Genomic DNA, 20064 nt, shown 5'->3' with positions numbered 1-20064 from the left:
AAAACCTGACAGATCCTAACAAAGAACTCTGAGAGACTGGTAAAAGTTCTTGACTTCATTCACCAATGATGGACATTTAAATCGTTTGAAGGAAGAATGGTATTTAACCGAACTGACCAGCGACACAAGATGAACAATTAAAGCACACCAAGACTCGAGTCATTGAGGAACATACTGGTAGGAAGACATAAAGGGATTCTATTTTATACATTTAAAATCCCTTGCTATAATTAGAAATATTTAACTTTAAAACCTAGTCAGAAATACAAGAATATAATATTGTCAGATATGGGCACTGAATATATTTGTTAACATTTTTTTGTGCAATAGGCACAGCAAGGAGGGGCCCTTTAGAGAAGGAAGGCTTTCCCATCACATTCAGAAGTTATTTAAGACTTTAAGGTTTGGAAACCTCTTTCATTATGATTTTTATTTAATTGTATTTTTTTTTTCCTCCAACAGAATAGTGGTACTGGTATCTCGTAACGATATGTACAGCAGTTTTTGTTACATTCTGTCAAATGCATACAGATGCTTAAATAAATACAAAAATAAAAAGAGATTATAAAACAAATTTAGAAAGACATAGTTATTGAGTATTTTCAAGGAAAGTCCAGAAGGAGGACCAAATGAGCCAGCACACCTCAGATCTTTGATGTAGGTCATAAGTCTGATTGCCTGACTCAGCCACATATTGACTGAAGGTGTCTGCACAGTTGACCCCAATATCAATATACATTTTTTGGCCAAATATATACAAAAATTCAATACGCATTCTTTGTCATGATCAAGACACAGTTCCGAAGTACAATTCAGAAGGTTTACGTTTGGATACAAAACAAAAGTCTTTCCAGTTATTTTTAAAATCATTTTGTGAATCTCTTTCCAGTACAATTTAATTTTGTCACAGTTCCAAAATACATGCATCACTGTGCCAATGTCTAACTTACTTTTGAAACATAGCTGGAAACAATTAGGAAATATTCTATGGAGGCGGACAGGAGTTAGATATATCCTGTGAATACATTTATAATTTTGCTCATGAACTGAAATTGAAGTACTTTTGGGATAGATATTTGAGCAGGCAGATAGCCACTCCTCATGACTAAAACTAGACCTCAGATCCTTTTCCCATATTGCCCTTAAAGAATTAAAGGTTGAAGGGTCCGCATTAGACAGCAACTTATATAATTCAGAGATCTTATTATTAAGCGTACATGAAGAGAAAAGCTGTTTTTCTATGTCAGTAAAATCAAATTGTATATTACCTTCTTTTAATTGTAACTCTAAAAAGTGTCGAATTTGCAGGAATTTATCAAAATCTTTACTGGGAAGACTAAATTCCTGTCTTAACTGCTCAAATGATTTCATTTGGCCATCCTGGAATAGATGACCTAATTCTGACACTCCTCTTGATCTCCAAGTCAAAAGGCCAATATTCTGTATTGTAGTGGGAAAATCAGGATTAAAGGTAATAGGTGACTTGGAACACAACTTATTTGGGATGGATAAATATTTCTTAACATCATGCCACACCAAAAGCGTATTTGTTATTGTAAAGACACTAATCAAATGTTGAATTTTTTGTATATTATGAATAAATGGTAGAGAGTATAAGAGTCTAGGAGAGCATCTTGTAGATTCAATCCCAACCCATCGTGAATCAAATCTGTAAATAAACCAATTTAACATGTGCTTGATTTGTGCTGCCCAAAAGTATAATTGGAAATTGGGAAGTGAGAACCCACCCAATTCCTTTGGTTTCATCAACAGTGAGAATTTAAGCCTGGGTTTTTTGTAATTCCAAACGTACCTTGAGTTTGAGATGGATTCAGAGGAAGCATGCATATACAAAGCTTGAGATTTATCCAAATTAATCTTGTACCCTGAAAAAGTACTATATTTTTTAATTACATTAAGAATTGCATCAGTAGAGGTGTCAGGGAGTTTAAGATACAACAAAACATCAACTGCATACAGAGATATACGATGTTCCTCTAGACCTATTTTAATACCGTGTATGCTACTATTAATTCTCGCGGCAATAGCCAGCGGTTCAATAACCAGAGAGAATAACAGAGGTGAAAGAGGGCAGCCTTGACGACAGCCTCTGCTTACGGAAAATCTAGTAGACAGCATTCTATTAGTGTTAACCTGGGCTATAGGATTAGAGTATAGGCGTTTGATTAAATCAATCAAATTGGATCCTAACTGTATTTTATCTAAAACTGCAAAAAGAAAAGGCCATTCCACCCTATCAAACGCCTTTTCTGCATCTAGGGATACAATAGATGCAGATTCCTTTGTAAAATTTAAATGGTCTAGAATATTTAGAACTCTTCAAATATTGTCTGAACCATACCTGGATTTCACAAAACCAGTTTGGTCTGGATTAACAACATAAGGCAGAACATTTTCAATCCGTCGAGCTAAGGACTTGGCTATAATTTTATAATCTACATTAAGTAGACTAATTGGGCGATAAGATGAACAATTTGTTGGATCTTTGTCTTTTTTTAAAAGCAGGCTGGTAATTGCCACTGACCAGGATTCAGGCAAAGAGTTAATCTCAAAAAGATTATTTATCACCAGCATTAAAATTGGGGAAAGTTCAGGCCAAAACTGCTTATAAAACTCTTAATGGATACCCATCTGGGCCAGGAGCTTTACCGGATGGCATTGACTGAATAGCTTGCCAGATTTCATCTTCAGTAAAAGGGGCATTCAAAAGAGTCCTAGCGTCATCAGAAATGCTGGGAAGAGAAATCTCATTTAAATAATTAGTCAAATATTTGTATGATCCATGATAATCGGTTGTATAAAGATTACTATAAAAGTCTGAAAAAGAGTTGTTAATGTCCTGAGGATCAAAAGTCATGTTACCTGCAGATGTCTTAATTGCTTTTATAGTTCTTTCACTCTGTTCCTTTTTTAACTGATAGGCCAAGAGGCGACTGGGTTTATTACCAGACTCATAGTACCGCTGTTTAGTATAAAATAATAATTTCTTGATATGTTCTGTGTGGTCTAGGTTAAGTTTAGCTTTAGCATTATTTAATAATATCTAATTATCTTGATTTAGCAAGCATTTATGCTGTTTTTCCAGGCAAGTTACTTCTTCTTCTAATTCTTTCCTTTTTTGTATCTTTAGCTTTTTGCTTAGAGCAGCATTAGCAATGAGATGACCCCGCAACGTAGCCTTGGCTGCATCCCATTTTATTGCAGGTGAAACAGGGGAGTTCTGATTGTCTTGCCAATACTGATTTTTTTTTTGTTTGATAAAAGAGCAAAAGCTAGTATTACTTAAAAAAGAGCTATTGAATTTCCAATAATTTGATTTTTGAATAGGTATACTAATATCAATGACCAAATAAAACAGGCCATGATCAGACAGCACAATAGGGCCAATTTGACAAGAACACACATTGTGTATACAGTCGGAAGGTATGAAAAAATAATCTAGTCTTGAATATGATTTATGGGGGTGAGAATAAAAAGTATAATCTCTGTCTTTAGGGTGCAGCTCCATCCAAATATCCACCAATCCGATGTCTTTACAAGTGTTACGTATTATATGTGATGATTTGCAGCTCGTTGAAATCTGAGGTGAGGATTTATCCAGATTTCCATCAAGTATGCAATTGAAATCCCCTTCTAAGAAGCCAATGTTTTTGCAGAGCTGATTGAACTTTAGAATCACCTGAGAAATAAAATTAGGGCAGTCCGCAATTGGGGCATATGTATTGCCTACAGTGACATGTTTTCCAAGAATTAGACCAGAAATTAACACAAATCTTCCTTCAGAATCATGTTCGACATGTTCAAGGATGAAAGGAATATTTTTATGAATAAGAATTGCGGTTCCCCTACTATTTGACGTGAATGAGGAAAAGTATATCTGGCCGACCCAAACTCTTTTTAGCTTCAAATGTTCCTTATCTGACGAGTGTGTTTCCTGTAATAATGCTATAGATACACATTCTTCTTGACAAATGTTAGAATTTTCTTTCTTTTAATTACATGGCCTATGCCTTTCACGTTCCATGTTACTAATTTAAGAGAATTAAGCATATTAAAAATGTCAACAGAAAGTCATATGAATGATAGTATGCATTAAAAGAAATGACAATTGTACCAGTACAAGATACCAAATGCGAACAAGAGAGTACCACAAGTAGAACACAAAATAACCCCGTAAAACCCACCCCCAAAGACCCCATCTCCAACTGATGAGGCACAGATAATATCAAAGTCACAAAACCAAATAAGAAACTTTGAAAAAATTATCAATAGCATAACTGAGACCACCAAGTTATCCCAGGTGAAAAAAGTGCACTAAAATACACTTTAAGTATACTTAGTACACTTTTCAGTAATGCACTATAAGTGCTCTATTTTCGCACACTAATTTTGTACTTAATGTACTAAAAGATAGTATTAAGTATATGTTAAGATAAACTTAATACCATCTAAGTGTACTCAACTGTGCTATTTTGGGACACCCTGAAATTGAACTAAAATGTGCTTTTAACATACTATATCTGTATTTTAAAAAATATATTTAGTTACAACTAGAAATACACTTGAACCCTAATTTTAAAAATTTAAATATATTTATGACTAATTTAAAGTATAATAGTAATATATTAAAAGAATATACAAATTGTAAAAAAAGTGTGCTAAATACTGTATTAAAAGTGCTCGATTTTCCCAAACTAATTTTGTATTTGATGTACTAAGAATTAGTATTAAGTTCATTTTAAAATAAACTTAAGTACATCTAAGTGTACTCAACTGTGCTATTATGAGACAAAATGAAGCTGATTTTAGTGCACTTTTTTTCACCTGGGTGTGCAGGCCATACAATAAGTCAGGAAAGGTGTCGTATTTTGCCAGAAAAGGCAAATAGGGTGATATTTCTGCAAAAAAAAAAAAAACTGCCAAAAATTGAAACAAGTTATTGTTACTGGGTCAGGTGGCATATTTGTTGTTGTGTTTTGCATTTACTTATATATTTATACATACTTTAAACTTTTAATTTAATGTTCAATTTTAAACATTCAACTTTTTGTTGAATAAAATTGTGTTTTTCTTGAGTCATCCTCATCCACCATCATTTTGTGGCTTTTGTGAGGTATCGGTTCACGCGTCGTTTTGGCACCGGTATCGTTTTAAAAGTATCGATTTGGTACCGGTATCAAAAAAAACCCAAACGATACCCAACCCTAATAGCGAGCAGGCCCGGGCAGAGACCGTCCAAAGGGCATGTGCAGGATACATTTTTTGAGGAGCGGGGGTGTGGGGGGTTGTTGTTGTTGCGCGCGTTCTTATAAGCTGTGTTGTCGCGCGCGTACTGTACAGCGGGGGTGGGGTTGAGCACGCGTACTCAAGAGCGGTGTTGTTGCGCGCCTACTGTAGGGCGGGACGGAGGGTGTGTCGCGTCGCGGGGGCACTTTTGATCATTTTGGAAGGGCACTTTCTATCAAAGACTAAAAAGGGCATGTGGACTGCACAGGTTGAGCCCTATGTGTGCACGTGCCTGATAGCGAGTATAGACTATTAACAAAGAGTTTGAAAACACCTTCAGAAATAGACAGATAATACATGTACATTCAAATTATGTGTTGCAAACAATGAGTAAAAGACAAACTACAACATTTTAACTAAATGTAATACTGTTGCTGGTTTTCTTGATTTTTCCTCTGGTTAAACATTATTCATTTGTTTGGGCTGTTTTTCTTCACTATGATCTTCAGTTATTTTGTTCAGTTAGTTACAGTTTTGCCTTTGGTACTGACTAATCTATTGTATAAACACACTCATTGAATATTAATGAACAGCATCCTATAGAAAATAGAAATAATAATAATAATAATATAACAGAGAGATCTGTATGAGGTTTACTCATTTATATAGAAATCTCTAATCTTATTTATAGGTTTAACATTTTTCAAAATATTCTTCAGAAACCTCTCAGATTTCATCTCAAATACCTTCTCTAAATCTTCCTTCAACACACTCGTGCTCAGCAAAACTGCACAGGTATCTTTAGCTCGTGGTTTGTGTTGACTTCAGAACACACATACAGTCTAAAGAATCTCATGAATATTCATGTCAGTGTCACTCAGTGGAGCCAATAATATTTCAGGATATACCTGTAGATCACACAGGTGTGTTTTATTGAAGTGAAGGAGTCAAAGAGCTCAGATTGTGTTCCTGCTGCACAAGACCGTCTGTACTTCTGCATGTGAGTTTAACATTTCTACATTACGCTGATTTGTGGAGATGATGAAGGGGTTTATATATGTGAGTGTGATTTAAATGTCTGATCCTGAAGATCAAATCCTCAAACACAGATTAAACACTGAGTCAAACACGCTCATTTAAACACTGTGTCTAAAAGCTTTATTTTTAATCCCTTTAAAGTGTTTGTTGTCTTCTATAGCAGACTGACTCAATAGTTACAACAAGTCAGCATTAAATATAACTCTAAACATTCAGAGTCATGAAATCAAAAGTAAAGTTAAAGCTGCTGAAAAACAAGCAGCTGACGATCCTTAAACAAAACTGCATTTAACCTTTAACCATCAGAGTAACTCATTAACTAACCAAATAGCCTCTTTAGTAGAGAGACATTTTAATACTCACTAAGTCAACAATTGGCTATCTTAAATCAAATGTGAAGTACCTGGGATGTCAGATCAAGGGTTAAACCAACTGCATTCATGTTAAGAACTATATATATATATATATATATATATATATATATATATATATGATTGTTTCCTGAAAGCTCTGCTAATGTCTGCAGTGGTGTTTTAGTTGCAGTATGGCAGAGGAGCAAGTAAAGGGCTCTCTCTCAGAGAAACACAGGTATTGACTCTGTTTTTTTTACATCTTCTTCAGTTTGACTCTTCAGTTTACAGCTTCAACAAATGTGTTTAGATCATTCTAGATTACAGGCAGCTTGATCTGGTGTCATATTTACCAGAGCTCAATATGAGTCATGTGTGCTGTTTCAAGAGTTCGCCCTTAGCTGATGATTAATTATGGAGCTTGTTTGGCATGCTGTCCCGGGAGAGAGCCCTGAACTCGTGAGATCCTTGAGCCCGGGGCTCCCTCCCGTTGCAGGATGTGAGGGGAGTCCGAGTTCAGGTAGGTCTTGAGAACTCCCCTGCTTAATAATGTTGGAAGTAGATTAATGCTATGAAGTGTCTATGCTGTCAATTTAGATTTGTCAATTTACTTATGTTACATGTTTTTAGTCTGTGGGAGGAAACCGGAGAGCCCGGTGAAAACTCACACAAACACGAGGAGAACATGCAAGCTCCACACAGAAATGCTGACCTGGCCAGGAAGTGTCCGAGCCTGTGACATTCTTGCTGTGCGGCCGTGGTGCTAACCACTAGGCCTCCATGCTGCCCTGAGAAGGAAATGGGAGGAGTAGGGGTGAAAGAGGGGATTCTTCAAAACATAGATGGCTGAAGTAAGATATTCTGGTTATTTATAGTGGTTAGGGATTTGTCTGATTGGTAAATCAGTGTTAGCTAATGTGGACAGGTGCTATTAATCATAAGCATATGCTCCTCTCAATTTTTTTTACAAATAAACTTTACTTTAAGAGTTCGCCCTTAGCTGATGATTGATTATGGAGCTGGTTTGGCATGCTGTCTGAAGGGATATGTTAAATGAGGGTGTATATGAGCTCAGGCAGAGTGTTACTGCTGCCGCAGTGGTGCGGAGGGGAAAGAAGCTCAGCGAGCTTCTCTGCTATTGCAGAGGTTCGGTGGAAGTCAATATTGGAAGGCAAGTATACTTCCGCAGAGGCGATTTAATAGCTGTGGTGATGCTGAGGGGTGTGTCGGTAGGTTTGGCTAAATGGAGATGTGTGTGGGCTCAGCAGAGCGTCACTGCTGTTGCAGAGGTGCGGTTGTATTCAGTATTGGAGCCTTATGAGTGCTCCAGCGGGAATGTTAAATGTTGTCAGTAGTGATATGTAGATATGAATGTGAATGAGGGCTCAGCTACAGCGTCACTGCAGTTGTGGTGGTGCTATGCATGAGTGTAGCTCAGCGGAGCGTCTCTGCTGCAGAGGTGCAATGGGTCAGTATGGAGGCAATGTGCAGTCCCGCAGAAGCATTTACTTCTGTATGAGTGCAGGGGAGTGTGACAATAATGGTATTTGTAAATGTAAGTGTATCTGACCTCGTTTAGAGCGCCATTGCTGCAGCAATTGAACTCTAAACAACCCCTAAGTGAGTCTGTGGTGAATGAGAGTGAATAGAAGTATGGGATAGTTCAAGTTAAGAGAGAAAAGTGTAGGGAAGAAAAAAAGGGGAGGATAATGAAGGAGCTCCTAGTTAATAGGAGGGGGAATAGGAGGAAAATAGCAGAGTCATACTTGTACCTAGAAATGCGTGTGGGTGGAGGTCAGCTGGAGAGGATCGGCTAGGCTTCCTTGAGGCAGTATTGCTCTCCTGTTATGTAAGAATGCTTAGAGGGTTTGGAATGGGTGTGTGTTTGTGTGTGTGTGTGTGTGTAAAGGGGAGGGGATAAAAACTGTATATAGAATGTGCTTTGCGAAATTTATCTGTTTTGCTTTACTCAGTAAGAAGATTAAATCGGATATGGTGGGGGGGGATTGTGAGATTGGAATTTGAGGTTAGTTCAGAACATCTCAAAACTAAAAAGGCTAGTGTGAACATGGCATTGGGGTGTGGGCTGTGAGAGTGGAAATGTATCCTTTGTGTAGAGTGTGAATGTATTTGGAATAGATGTGGAGTGTAATAGGTTGGATGAGGGTCAGCTTCTGGAGCCGGCAGTCATGATTTTAAAAATTGAGAAACAAAGAGAATCAGAAATTAAATCTTTACAACATAATACATGTACGGCAGACATGAAAAATTGCTTTAGCTGATATGCATGCGAGGCATCTTAATAAGGGCACAGGCGACTGTAAAATGGAAGAGCCTTTGTTAATGCATGGTCCGATAGCTTCGTTGACACTATGTGCAAGGATGGTAGGGGTGGGCATTCATCCCCCCACGGGATGGCAAATGGATGGAGAGCTGAGGATGTGAGGTGTGGCTTGTCTGGTGGTCCTGGAAGACTGGTACCTCTTGAAGACTGAGCAGGTGAAGTCATAGTGGAGTTTAAACTTCTATTCATAGCAGTCAAGCAAGAAATACATTTTCTTGCCATTTCATATCCTATCAATTGAACATTATAAGCTTATGGCACTTGTGTATGGACATATGAGTTACTCATATAATCTTCTTATAATTAAACAGCTATCAGATGATTTTTTTTTAAATAAATTAATTTAATTTGTATTTATTTATTTATTATTTATTTGTTTAATTATTTGTTCATTTATTTATATGTTATTTATTTATTTGTTAATAATTTATTTTAATATATCAACTGTATATTAGTAAAAACTGTGAATGGAATGTTAGTAAATGGCTTTACTTTAATCCATGAATAACATTGTGTTGGAATCTTAACTAAAGTAAAATCACGAGCGTATCTGGCCCAATTCTTCATAAAGACTTTGCGAAAGAGTAAAAAGACATGACAGGACCATCTCCAGTTTTATAGAGCTCATTGGAAGGTAACGCTTCTCTTTACAGCTATTGGCTTAAAGAAGTGTCAATCAAGCTGTCCAAACGATACAAAAAGCCATTTTGTTGATCAAATCACTAAGTTTATGACTTGCGATGCTGCTCTGCTGAACGTATTTCAGCAAACAGCTGTTAAATGTTATGGATCTGTGGACAGGCAGGAAGCTTTAGAGGTAAGTGTTGTTTAAGTTGTTTTTGAAATTGTTGGAGTTATAGTTGTTTTTGAAGTATTAGTAGTAGTAGTAGTAGTAGTAGTAATAGTTGTTGCTGTTGTGGATTAACTGCTGATTGTGATGCAGAGCGGTTTTCAAGACAAAGATGGTTGAAGTAAGATACTCTGGTTATTTATAGAGGTGAAGGAGTCATCTGATTGGTAAATCAGTTTTAGCTAATGTGGACCAGGTGCTATCAATCATAAGCACGTGCTCCTCTCGAAATTAGTTTATAAATAAACCACTTAAATTCAGTTATTTCACAACATACAAGAAACAACAGATTAATAAATCTGGATTGTTTCCTGTATTAAAATGGAAGCATTAGAAAATGCAAACAGGAAGATGGAAACAATTTTGTGCACCAAAATATGTCTTTACTCAAAAAATCATTGAAATGTATTTTAAAAGTGGGTCAAGATAGTCCAAACTTACATGGCCCACGTATAAATTTTTAACATCTGGCCCATGTCTTGCATGCTGCCTGAAAGACGGTGCCACCTCTGCCAAACCTGGCCAATGTTTGGCCCACATGCTGTAAACCAATGCTGGATGAATGCCTGCTCTACCAGCTTTATATCAAATCTGGGCAAGAATTCTTGCATAGAGGTAAAGTTGGTTTTATATTCGCACATTCGTTCATTTAGAAGTCTCTATATTGTTTACGATGTTACTTTAAATATTAGATCGGAATTAGCACGCAAGTGTGACTTGAAAACAACATTAACACTGTAGATTTAACTGTGAATAATGTTGTACTTTGATAGTCATTGGCTGCTAATATGATTTCGCTGTATAGAGCTTGCAAATAATACTTTTATGAAATTATATTATTATGGGAAAAGTCAGAATGTGCGAATATAAAACCAACTTTACCTCTTTAATTCTTGCTACCAGGGCACATTCTCAAGCTGCTGCAATGATCATCCAGTTCTTTTAAGAAGCAGCATAAACTGAGCTATAGGTGCCATGTGTGTCACTATAAAAACAACATGATTCAGATGATTCTGAGCATGTACAACTACATCTCAAGAGCTTTTATATTATATTAGTCTTCAGTTTTTTTTAGTGTTAACTTTTTTTGCAATAATTCTACAACACTGTCAGATAAATTTGTACTAATAAGGTACATTAGGTATCACTGTGCCTTTAAAGGTCCATGACAGGCCCTTATTTTGTACCCTGTATGAAATATAAGATCTAAACTAGAGGTTCGGAAAGGTCCCTTTCAGGGTACCATTACAGTGATGGGTATTTGTACTCGTATTATGTAGTATGCCAGGGTCTTTTAACAGTGGACATATGTGTGTGTTTCTCCACCGATCTTACCTGTCATCTGAAGTCTTCCAAAACTGGTTTTATTTTCTAAAATGGTTCTGTTTAACCAGTTGAACGTCTAAATAAACACTACTGTATGATGATACAGGAGATAGAGTTACAGAGCTTCTGCTCAAGACAGAATTAAAGTAGATAAACAAGAAACATCTACATTATTTCTGGTTAGTAAGAGCCACTTAAAAAAGTGGCAATCAATTTTCAATATTTAGCTTTCTGAAATGTGATTTTTTTTTTCTTACAGGGTAATTGCATTATTCAAATAAATAATAAATGCCTAGGTCCATATGTTAATTGTGAAACTAATGCAGATGTTGTTGCTCTTGTTGTTGTCTTGTTCTGTAGCTGTGAATGAGTGAAGCACCATGGCGAATGTTAAACAGCTGCTCGACAACTCACTGAATGAACTGGTAGAAGCTGAACTAAAGAAGTTTCAGCGATGCTTAGTAAATGACCATAGAGATATTTCAAAAGCTGAAATGGAGAATGCAGACAGGTTGGATACAGTGGATAAGATGGTGTCATGTTTTGGATCAGAAAGAGCTGTGAAGATCACCGTGGACACCCTGAGGAAAATAAAGCAGAATCAATTGGCTGAAGAGCTGGAGAATACACAGAAGCAAGGTATTGTTTAATTCCTTGTCAAAGTTTAGAAATGTGATCATTTGATTCCATGTTAAAACCCTGTCCTAGCAATGGTTTTTGAGTCAGATGTATTGTCATAACATTTATTACACAGCTTAAGATGTCTTAAATTCAGCATTGCTATGGACAACAGTGATGGTCAATCATGATGCTAATGCATGTAAATGGGTGCCTGAATTTCACATGATTAACATTTATATGTTTGTCTTCGTTCATCTAATTTTTTTTATGTGTAATTGTTCTTTTTTTTCATAAAGGAAAGCACAGGGCATAATCATGTTTTACTTTAATGTTTTTTCCTCTCTCTTGTACAGGTGCAGCTTCAGAGACCTGTAAATCCCCTCCTGTTGATTACACAAACACCAGCCGTGAACTAAAGGAGAACTTAAAGGAGGACTATAAGCAAATATTGATTGGTAATTCACAGACGGGTCACCAGAAGTACCTGGATGATATTTACACTGATCTATATGTGGTGGAGAACAAGACTGGCGGAAGAGAGAATGACCATGAGGTGATGCAGATAGAGTCAAAACACAATCAACAGACAGCCAAGGATAAACCACTCAAGTGTAACGACATATTTAAAGTTCAGCCTGACACAGGTCAACAAAACAGAAGAGTCCTGACACTGGGGATCGCAGGAGTGGGAAAGACTGTCTCTGTCAATAAATTCATCCTTGACTGGGCTGACGGAAAATACAATCAGGAAATAGTCTTCATATTTCCACTGCCGTTCCGTAGACTGAATCTAATTAAAGAAGAAAAGTACAGTCTAATAGGTCTGATTAACAAGTACTTCTTTAGTAGACCGGGAGGACTGAGCTCTCTTCCTGAAGAACAAGGTAAGGTCATGTTCATCTTTGATGGACTGGATGAATATCGCTTTGAATTGAACTTTGAAGAGGATGATGGATTTACTGATGTTGATAAGGAAATGACAGTGAATAAGATAGTTACAAATCTCCTAAAGAGAAAACTACTTCGCTCTTCCCTAATCTGGATCACATCCAGACCCGCAGCAGCCAGTCTGATACCCCAAACCTACATTGATCAGGTGACTGAGGTGCAAGGATTCAGTGATGAGCAAAAGGAGCAGTATTTCATCAAAAACAGCAGTCCTGAGGTTGCTGGAAACATCTTTGACCACATCAAGAAATCCAGGAGTCTGTACATCATGTGCCACATCCCCGTCTTCTGCTGGATCTCTCTCACTGTTCTTCAGCCTCTGCTGGGTCAAGAGAGCAATGAAAAAACACCCACAACTCTCACAGGGATGTATACCAGCTTCTTACTGTCTCAAAAGCAACAGATGAAAGAAAAATACAGCAGCGATTCTGAACCTGAAGCCAAGGCCTGGTCTTTTGTAGACATTGTTCTGAAGCTTGGGAAACTGGCCTTTAAACAGCTGCAGGAAGGACAACTGATTTTCTACAAAATAGATCTGGAGAAGTGTGGCCTAGATGTCAAGGAAGGGTCTGTGTTCTCTGGATTATGTACTCGAATGTTTCAGGAGGAAAACCCCATTTCAGGGGAACAGGTGTACAGTTTTGTTCATCTCAGCGTTCAGGAGTTCATCGCTGCTCTCTATGTGTTTTTCACTTACAACGACAAGAAAGAAAATCCATTTCTTGATTCCAGGAAAAAGGAGCTGACATGGAAACTCTCTACAAAGACCCTGTTTAAACTTCACAAGGATGCAGTCGAGAAGACTTTACAAAGCAAGAACGGACACCTGGACCTTTTCCTCCGGTTCCTGCTAGGTCTTTCACTAGAGTCTAATCAGAGTGGCCTGAAGGAGCTCCTCCCAGGACTGAAGCGCAAAACTGAGAACATCAAAGACACGACTGACTATATCAAAAAGAGAATAAAGAAGGAGAAATCAGCAGAGAGAACCATCAACCTCTTCCACTGTCTAAATGAACTGAAGGATGACTTTGTGGAGGAACTCCAGAAGAGTCTGAGCTCTGGAAATCTTACAGCACAGCATCTGTCCTCTGCTCAGTGGTCGGGTCTGGTGTTTGTGCTCCTGATGTCAGAAGAGACTCAAGAGAAGTTTGAACTGCAGAAATACAGAAGATCTGATGAAGCACTGATGAGACTGATACCAGTGGTCAAAAACACCACAAGAGCACTGTAAGAGTTTTCTGTATACAGTTATGGCCATTTCACACATCGATTTGCAACACATCTGCAACCCATAAGTCATATGCATGCAGTGCAGAAACAGCACAGACTATTTGTGCTTTCACATCAAACATGTATTACTGATCTCCTGCTGTATACAATATCTGTTCTCCTTATGTTTACTCCATTTTTAGACATTCTTTTCAATACTTTGATAATTTTACACAATACAATAATATAATCTCACCTTTCTTTAACGCATATAGATATAGATGGTGTGCATTTCAAAACTGATAGCTCTAATATGTTAACATGAGTTTGGAAAATATAGAAAGTTTTTAATAATGACAACTAATAATTATCAAACAAAAATGTGAATTATTAAGTAAAGATTTCTTTAATGTTTATTTAACAGCCTGGGATTCTCCCTTAAATTCAGTGTTTACAGAGTCATAGTGAATTTACCTTTGCTTAAACTAAAAGACAACATTCAAGTGTTTTTGTCTCTGCTCTGGATTAATAGGTAAATGCAAAATCATTATTTCTGTTTTTCCTCACAGGCTACAGAGCTGTAATCTCACAGTTCAGTGCTGTGAGAGTTTGTCTTCAGCTCTACAATCCTCAAACTGTGTGCTGAGAGAGCTGGACCTGAGTAACAATGACCTGCAGGATTCAGGAGTGAAGCTTCTCTCTGATGGACTGAAGAGTCCAAACTGTAAACTGGAGACACTGAGGTCTGAGTTCAAACACCTGACTGATTGATTGATTGACTGATTGATTATAATTATTATTTACATGAAGTGAATGACAAAAAATACACTGTAAATTTGATTTATGTTCTTATTTCTCAGACTGGTCATGTGTAATCTCACTGTTCAGAGTTGTGAGAGTTTGTCTTCAGCTCTACAATCCTCAAACTGTGTGCTGAGAGAGCTGGACCTGAGTAACAATGACCTGCAGGATTCAGGAGTGAAGCTTCTCTCTGATGGACTGAAGAGTCAACACTGTAAACTGGAGACACTGAGGTAAATGATTCTCCACTCAACAATAACTACAAAATGATTTCATAATAGCCCATATTATTTTATATTAGGGCTTTTTGTGTTTTTATTTTGCTGAGTGGAGGAGCAGCAGGTAATCTTAGGGTTTATTCACTCAGAATGCAGAACTGAATATAGTGCAGCAGAAAGCCCAGTGGTGTCCAGACACGGCCTCTGAGCTCCTGTAAATAGAAATGTTGAACACTTGCTCTGAGTTCTTCCTGCTCTTCTGCTTTGGAGCTGACAAAGATGACTGGTGCTGTGTGTAGAGGTTCTTTAACTTGACACAGAGTCTAAATATTGCTGCGCTCAAGTGTGCAGTGCTTCAACAGACGTGAGGCGTAAGACTAATCACAATCATAATGGTAATGAGCTAAATGAGCTCTCCTCATGTTGTCAGGTATATTAAATGTCGCCGTGTAGCTCATTAGTTTTAAGAAGACAAAGACAAAAGTACAAATGAAAGAACACATGGAGCAAATCATGTCATCTAACATCTCCTGATCACTCCAGTTCACAAACTTTCCATCTTTGAATATGTATTTTCTCTCACTGACTGCCTCTTACATGATGCACACTTCCCATAACTGACATGTCATGTGCTTCGTTGATCAGCTTCTAATTGGCTGTTTCTGTTGCCATGTGTCCAGCAGCAACAAGCACACATTGCTCTGTCACACACTGAACACACTTACAGTAGCAGCACAATTAAGAGATGCAACGATTATAGATTTTGATTTTTAGGATTATAGTCTGAGAAATAATCATGGTTTCATGGTTATCAAGATTAATTAGCAATCATTAATTTCAGAGCACTACTAGTTTAGAAAATCACATGAAAACTACACATTTTAGTGTTGAAACTAGTTGTTTTTCAATAGAAAGCTTATAAAGAACGTATTTGCCAAATTTGTGCAAGTTTTGCAGAAAACGCTTATTAGATATATAGGCATAGATATCAACGCACACACGCATTCATTCATTTACTAAAATTTAAACCAAGCCGAGTGTTTTGACCATCTGCAAGTCTCTTAGTCATTGGTAATAACAAGTAATACAACAAGTAATAATTTTACACTGAAAATAAACGACAGAACAATAAATAATAAAAATAGAAATAAACAAAAACAGTATTTGTCCAATGCAGGGCTTGAAATTAACTTTTTTACATGGCAGCACCAGTGCTCCCAACTTCAAAAATGTAGGAGCACCAGAATAAATGCAGGAGCGCCAGAATAAATGCAGTAGTGCCAGAATAAACGCAGTAGTGCCAGAATAAATGTAGGAGCGCCAGAATAAATGTAGGAGCGCCAGAATAAATGCAGTAGTGCCAGAATAAATGCAGGAGCGCCAGAATAAATGCAGGAGCGCCAGAATAAACGCAGTAGTGCCAGAATAAATGTAGGAGCGCCAGAATAAATGCAGGAGCGCCAGAATAAACGCAGTAGTGCCAGAATAAATGTAGGAGCGCCAGAATAAATGTAGGAGCGCCAGAATAAATGCAGTAGTGCCAGAATAAATGCAGGAGCGCCAGAATAAATGCAGGAGCGCCAGAATAAATGCAGTAGTGCCAGAATAAATGTAGGAGCGCCAGAATAAATGCAGGAGCGCCAGAATAAATGCAGGAGCGCCAGAATAAATGCAGGAGCGCCAGAATAAATGCAGGAGAGCCAGAATAAATGTAGGAGCGCCAGAATAAATGCAGGAGCGCCAGAATACACGTAGGAGCTCCAGAATAAATGCAGGAGCGCCAGAATAAATGCAGGAGCGCCAGAATAAATGCAGGAGCGCCAGAATAAATGTAGGAGCGCCAGAATAAATGTAGGAGCGCCAGAATAAATGTAGGAGCGCCAGAATAAATGCAGTAGTGCCAGAATAAATGCAGGAGCGCCAGAATAAATGCAGGAGCGCCAGAATAAACGCAGTAGTGCCAGAATAAATGTAGGAGCGCCAGAATAAATGCAGGAGCGCCAGAATAAATGCAGGAGCGCCAGAATAAATGCAGGAGCGCCAGAATAAATGCAGGAGAGCCAGAATAAATGTAGGAGCGCCAGAATAAATGCAGGAGAGCCAGAATAAATGCAGGAGCGCCAGAATAAATGCAGGAGCGCCAGAATAAATGTAGTAGTGCCAGAATAAATGTAGGAGCGCCAGAATAAATGTAGGAGAGCCTGAATAAATGCAGGAGCGCCAGAATAAATGCAGGAGCGCCAGAATAAATGCAGGAGCGCCAGAATAAATGTAGTAGTGCCAGAATAAATGTAGGAGCGCCAGAATAAATGTAGGAGCGCCAGAATAAATGCAGGAGCGCCAGAATACACGTAGGAGCGCTAGAATAAATGCAGTAGTGCCAGAATAAATGCAGGAGCGCCAGAATAAATGCAGGAGCGCCAGAATAAATGTAGGAGTGGCAGAATAAATGCAGGAGCGGCAGAATACACGTAGGAGCTCCAGAATAAATGCAGGAGCTCCAGAATAAATGCAGGAGCACCAGAATAAATGTAGGAGCGCCAGAATAAATGCAGGAGCGCCAGAATAAATGTACGAGCGCCAGAATAAATGTAGGAGCGCCAGAATAAATGCAGGAGCGCCAGAATACACGTAGGAGCTCCAGAATAAATGCAGGAGCGCCAGAATAAATGCAGGAGCGCCAGAATAAATGCAGGAGCGCCAGAATAAATGTAGGAGCGCCAGAATAAATGTAGGAGCGCCAGAATAAATGCAGGAGCGCCAGAATACACGTAGGAGCACCAGAATAAATGTAGGAGCGCCAGAATAAATGTAGGAGCGCCAGAATAAATGTAGGAGCGCCAGAAGAAACGTAGGAGCGCCAGAAGAAACGTAGGAGCCCCAGAAGCAACGTAGGAGCGCCAGAATAAACGTAGGAGCGCCAGAATAAATGTAGGAGCGCCAGAATAAATGTAGGAGCGCCAGAATAAATGCAGGAGCGCCAGAATAAATGCAGGAGCGCCAGAATAAATGTAGGAGCGCCAGAATAAATGTAGGAGCGCCAGAGTAAATGTAGGAGCTCCAGAAAAAATGCAGGAGCGCCAGAATAAATGCAGGAGCGCCAGAATAAATGCAGGAGCGCCAGAATAAACGCAGGAGCGCCAGAATAAAAATAGGAGCGCCAGAATAAATGTAGGAGCGCCAGAATAAATGCAGGAGAGCCAGAATAAATGTAGGAGCGCCAGAATAAATGCAGGAGAGCCAGAATAAATGCAGGAGCGCCAGAATAAATGCAGTAGTGCCTGAATAAATGCAGGAGCGCAAGAATAAATGCAGGAGCGCCAGAATAAATGCAGGAGCGCCAGAATAAATGTAGTAGTGCCAGAATAAATGTAGGAGCGCCAGAATAAATGTAGGAGCGCCAGAATAAATGCAGGAGCGCCAGAATACACGTAGGAGCGCTAGAATAAATGCAGTAGTGCCAGAATAAATGCAGGAGCGCCAGAATAAATGCAGGAGCGCCAGAATAAATGTAGGAGTGGCAGAATAAATGCAGGAGCGGCAGAATACACGTAGGAGCTCCAGAATAAATGCAGGAGCTCCAGAATAAATGCAGGAGCACCAGAATAAATGTAGGAGCGCCAGAATAAATGCAGGAGCGCCAGAATAAATGTACGAGCGCCAGAATAAATGTAGGAGCGCCAGAATAAATGCAGGAGCGCCAGAATACACGTAGGAGCTCCAGAATAAATGCAGGAGCGCCAGAATAAATGCAGGAGCGCCAGAATAAATGCAGGAGCGCCAGAATAAATGTAGGAGCGCCAGAATAAATGTAGGAGCGCCAGAATAAATGCAGGAGCGCCAGAATACACGTAGGAGCACCAGAATAAATGTAGGAGCGCCAGAATAAATGTAGGAGCGCCAGAATAAATGTAGGAGCGCCAGAAGAAACGTAGGAGCGCCAGAAGAAACGTAGGAGCCCCAGAAGCAACGTAGGAGCGCCAGAATAAACGTAGGAGCGCCAGAATAAATGTAGGAGCGCCAGAATAAATGTAGGAGCGCCAGAATAAATGCAGGAGCGCCAGAATAAATGTAGGAGCGCCAGAATAAATGTAGGAGCGCCAGAGTAAATGTAGGAGCTCCAGAAAAAATGCAGGAGCGCCAGAATAAATGCAGGAGCGCCAGAATAAATGCAGGAGCGCCAGAATAAACGCAGGAGCGCCAGAATAAACGTAGGAGCGCCAGAATAAATGTAGGAGCGCCAGAATAAATGCAGGAGCTCCAGACTAAATGCAGGAGCGCCAGAATAAATGTAGGAGCGCCAGAATAAATGTAGGAGCGCCAGAATAAATGTAGGAGTGCCATAATAAATGTAGGAGCGCCAAAATAAATGTAGGAGCGCCAGAATAAATGTAGGAGCGCCAGAATAAATGTAGGAGTGCTCGAATAAACGTAGGAGTGCCAGAATAAATGCAGGAGTGCCAGAATAAACGCAGGAGCGCCAGAATAAATGTAGGAGCGCCAGAATAAATGTAGGAGCGCCAGAATAAATGTAGGAGCGCCAGAATAAATGTAGAAGCACCACTGTGAATAAGGTTAGATAAGGTAAGGTTAGATAAGGTGCACATAAGGTTATGCAATACAGTCATTACTTTACTATGCACAGTGTGTTTTGCAGTAAACGACTCTATAAACCTGGCGTTCATTAGTACATACATTAGTTATAGTACAGTGAACCATGTACACTGTGTCTAATTACTTTTAGAGAGTCATGAAGTTGGAGGTCAATCAAGTCCCACATGAAATGATCTATGTTGACGAGGCTGGCTTCAACTTGGCGAAAAGGCGTCGACGTAAGAGAAACATAATAGGTCAAAGGGCCACCGTTACCATGCCGGGCCAGAGAAGAAGTTGGGCAAATGCAGAAGACCAGGCAGAATAGAAAATTATTTACTTTGTGTTTTGAACAATTATGTCATTTTGGAACATGTTTGCAGTGTTTTGTAGACATGGTTTTGTGTGTTTGTTTATTATTGTATTTTGAAAAGTAGTTTAGAGGTTTAGTTTACAATGTGTGATATTGAGCATGAAATTAACTGTTTTGTCAATTGTGTGTTTTAGATGTGTTGGTGC

At 38.8% G+C, this 20064-nt stretch overlaps 3 protein-coding genes across 6 annotated transcripts in view; 2 read left to right on the top strand and 1 right to left on the bottom strand.

Moving 5' to 3' along the window:
• The window catches only part of LOC137490924 (uncharacterized), a 671652-nt gene that overhangs the window by 60957 nt on the left and 590631 nt on the right, over positions 1 to 20064 (bottom strand). The window lies entirely within an intron of this gene.
• The window catches only part of si:dkey-151g22.1, a 472026-nt gene continuing 458131 nt past the window's right edge, over positions 6170 to 20064 (top strand). For 2 of the 3 annotated variants that reach the window (XM_088649838.1, XM_087247208.2), the window contains exon 1: positions 6206 to 6247. The gene's annotated coding sequence lies outside the window, so the exon portion shown is untranslated. Of the gene's footprint in view, positions 6248 to 20064 lie in introns of all 3 variants that reach the window. The other variant, XM_087247207.2, reaches the window with a different exon arrangement.
• si:ch211-271g18.1 overlaps positions 7266 to 20064 on the top strand; it is a 23658-nt gene continuing 10859 nt past the window's right edge. The window contains exons 1-5 of one of the 2 annotated variants that reach the window (XM_088649612.1): positions 7266 to 7486; positions 11516 to 11794; positions 12130 to 13951; positions 14503 to 14676; positions 14794 to 14967. In XM_088649612.1, the coding sequence (XP_088505738.1) occupies positions 11536 to 11794; positions 12130 to 13951; positions 14503 to 14676; positions 14794 to 14967 (2429 nt within the window). In that variant the 5' untranslated portion in view covers positions 7266 to 7486; positions 11516 to 11535. Of the gene's footprint in view, positions 7487 to 9488; positions 9797 to 11515; positions 11795 to 12129; positions 13952 to 14502; positions 14677 to 14793; positions 14968 to 20064 lie in introns of those variants that run through there. The other variant, NM_001444617.1, reaches the window with a different exon arrangement.

Source organism: Danio rerio, chromosome 4 (genome assembly GCF_052040795.2).
Source record: "Danio rerio strain M-AB ecotype USA chromosome 4, GRCz13ab, whole genome shotgun sequence".
NCBI lineage: Eukaryota > Metazoa > Chordata > Actinopteri > Cypriniformes > Danionidae > Danio > Danio rerio.
This window is presented reverse-complemented; position numbering and strand designations above follow the sequence as displayed.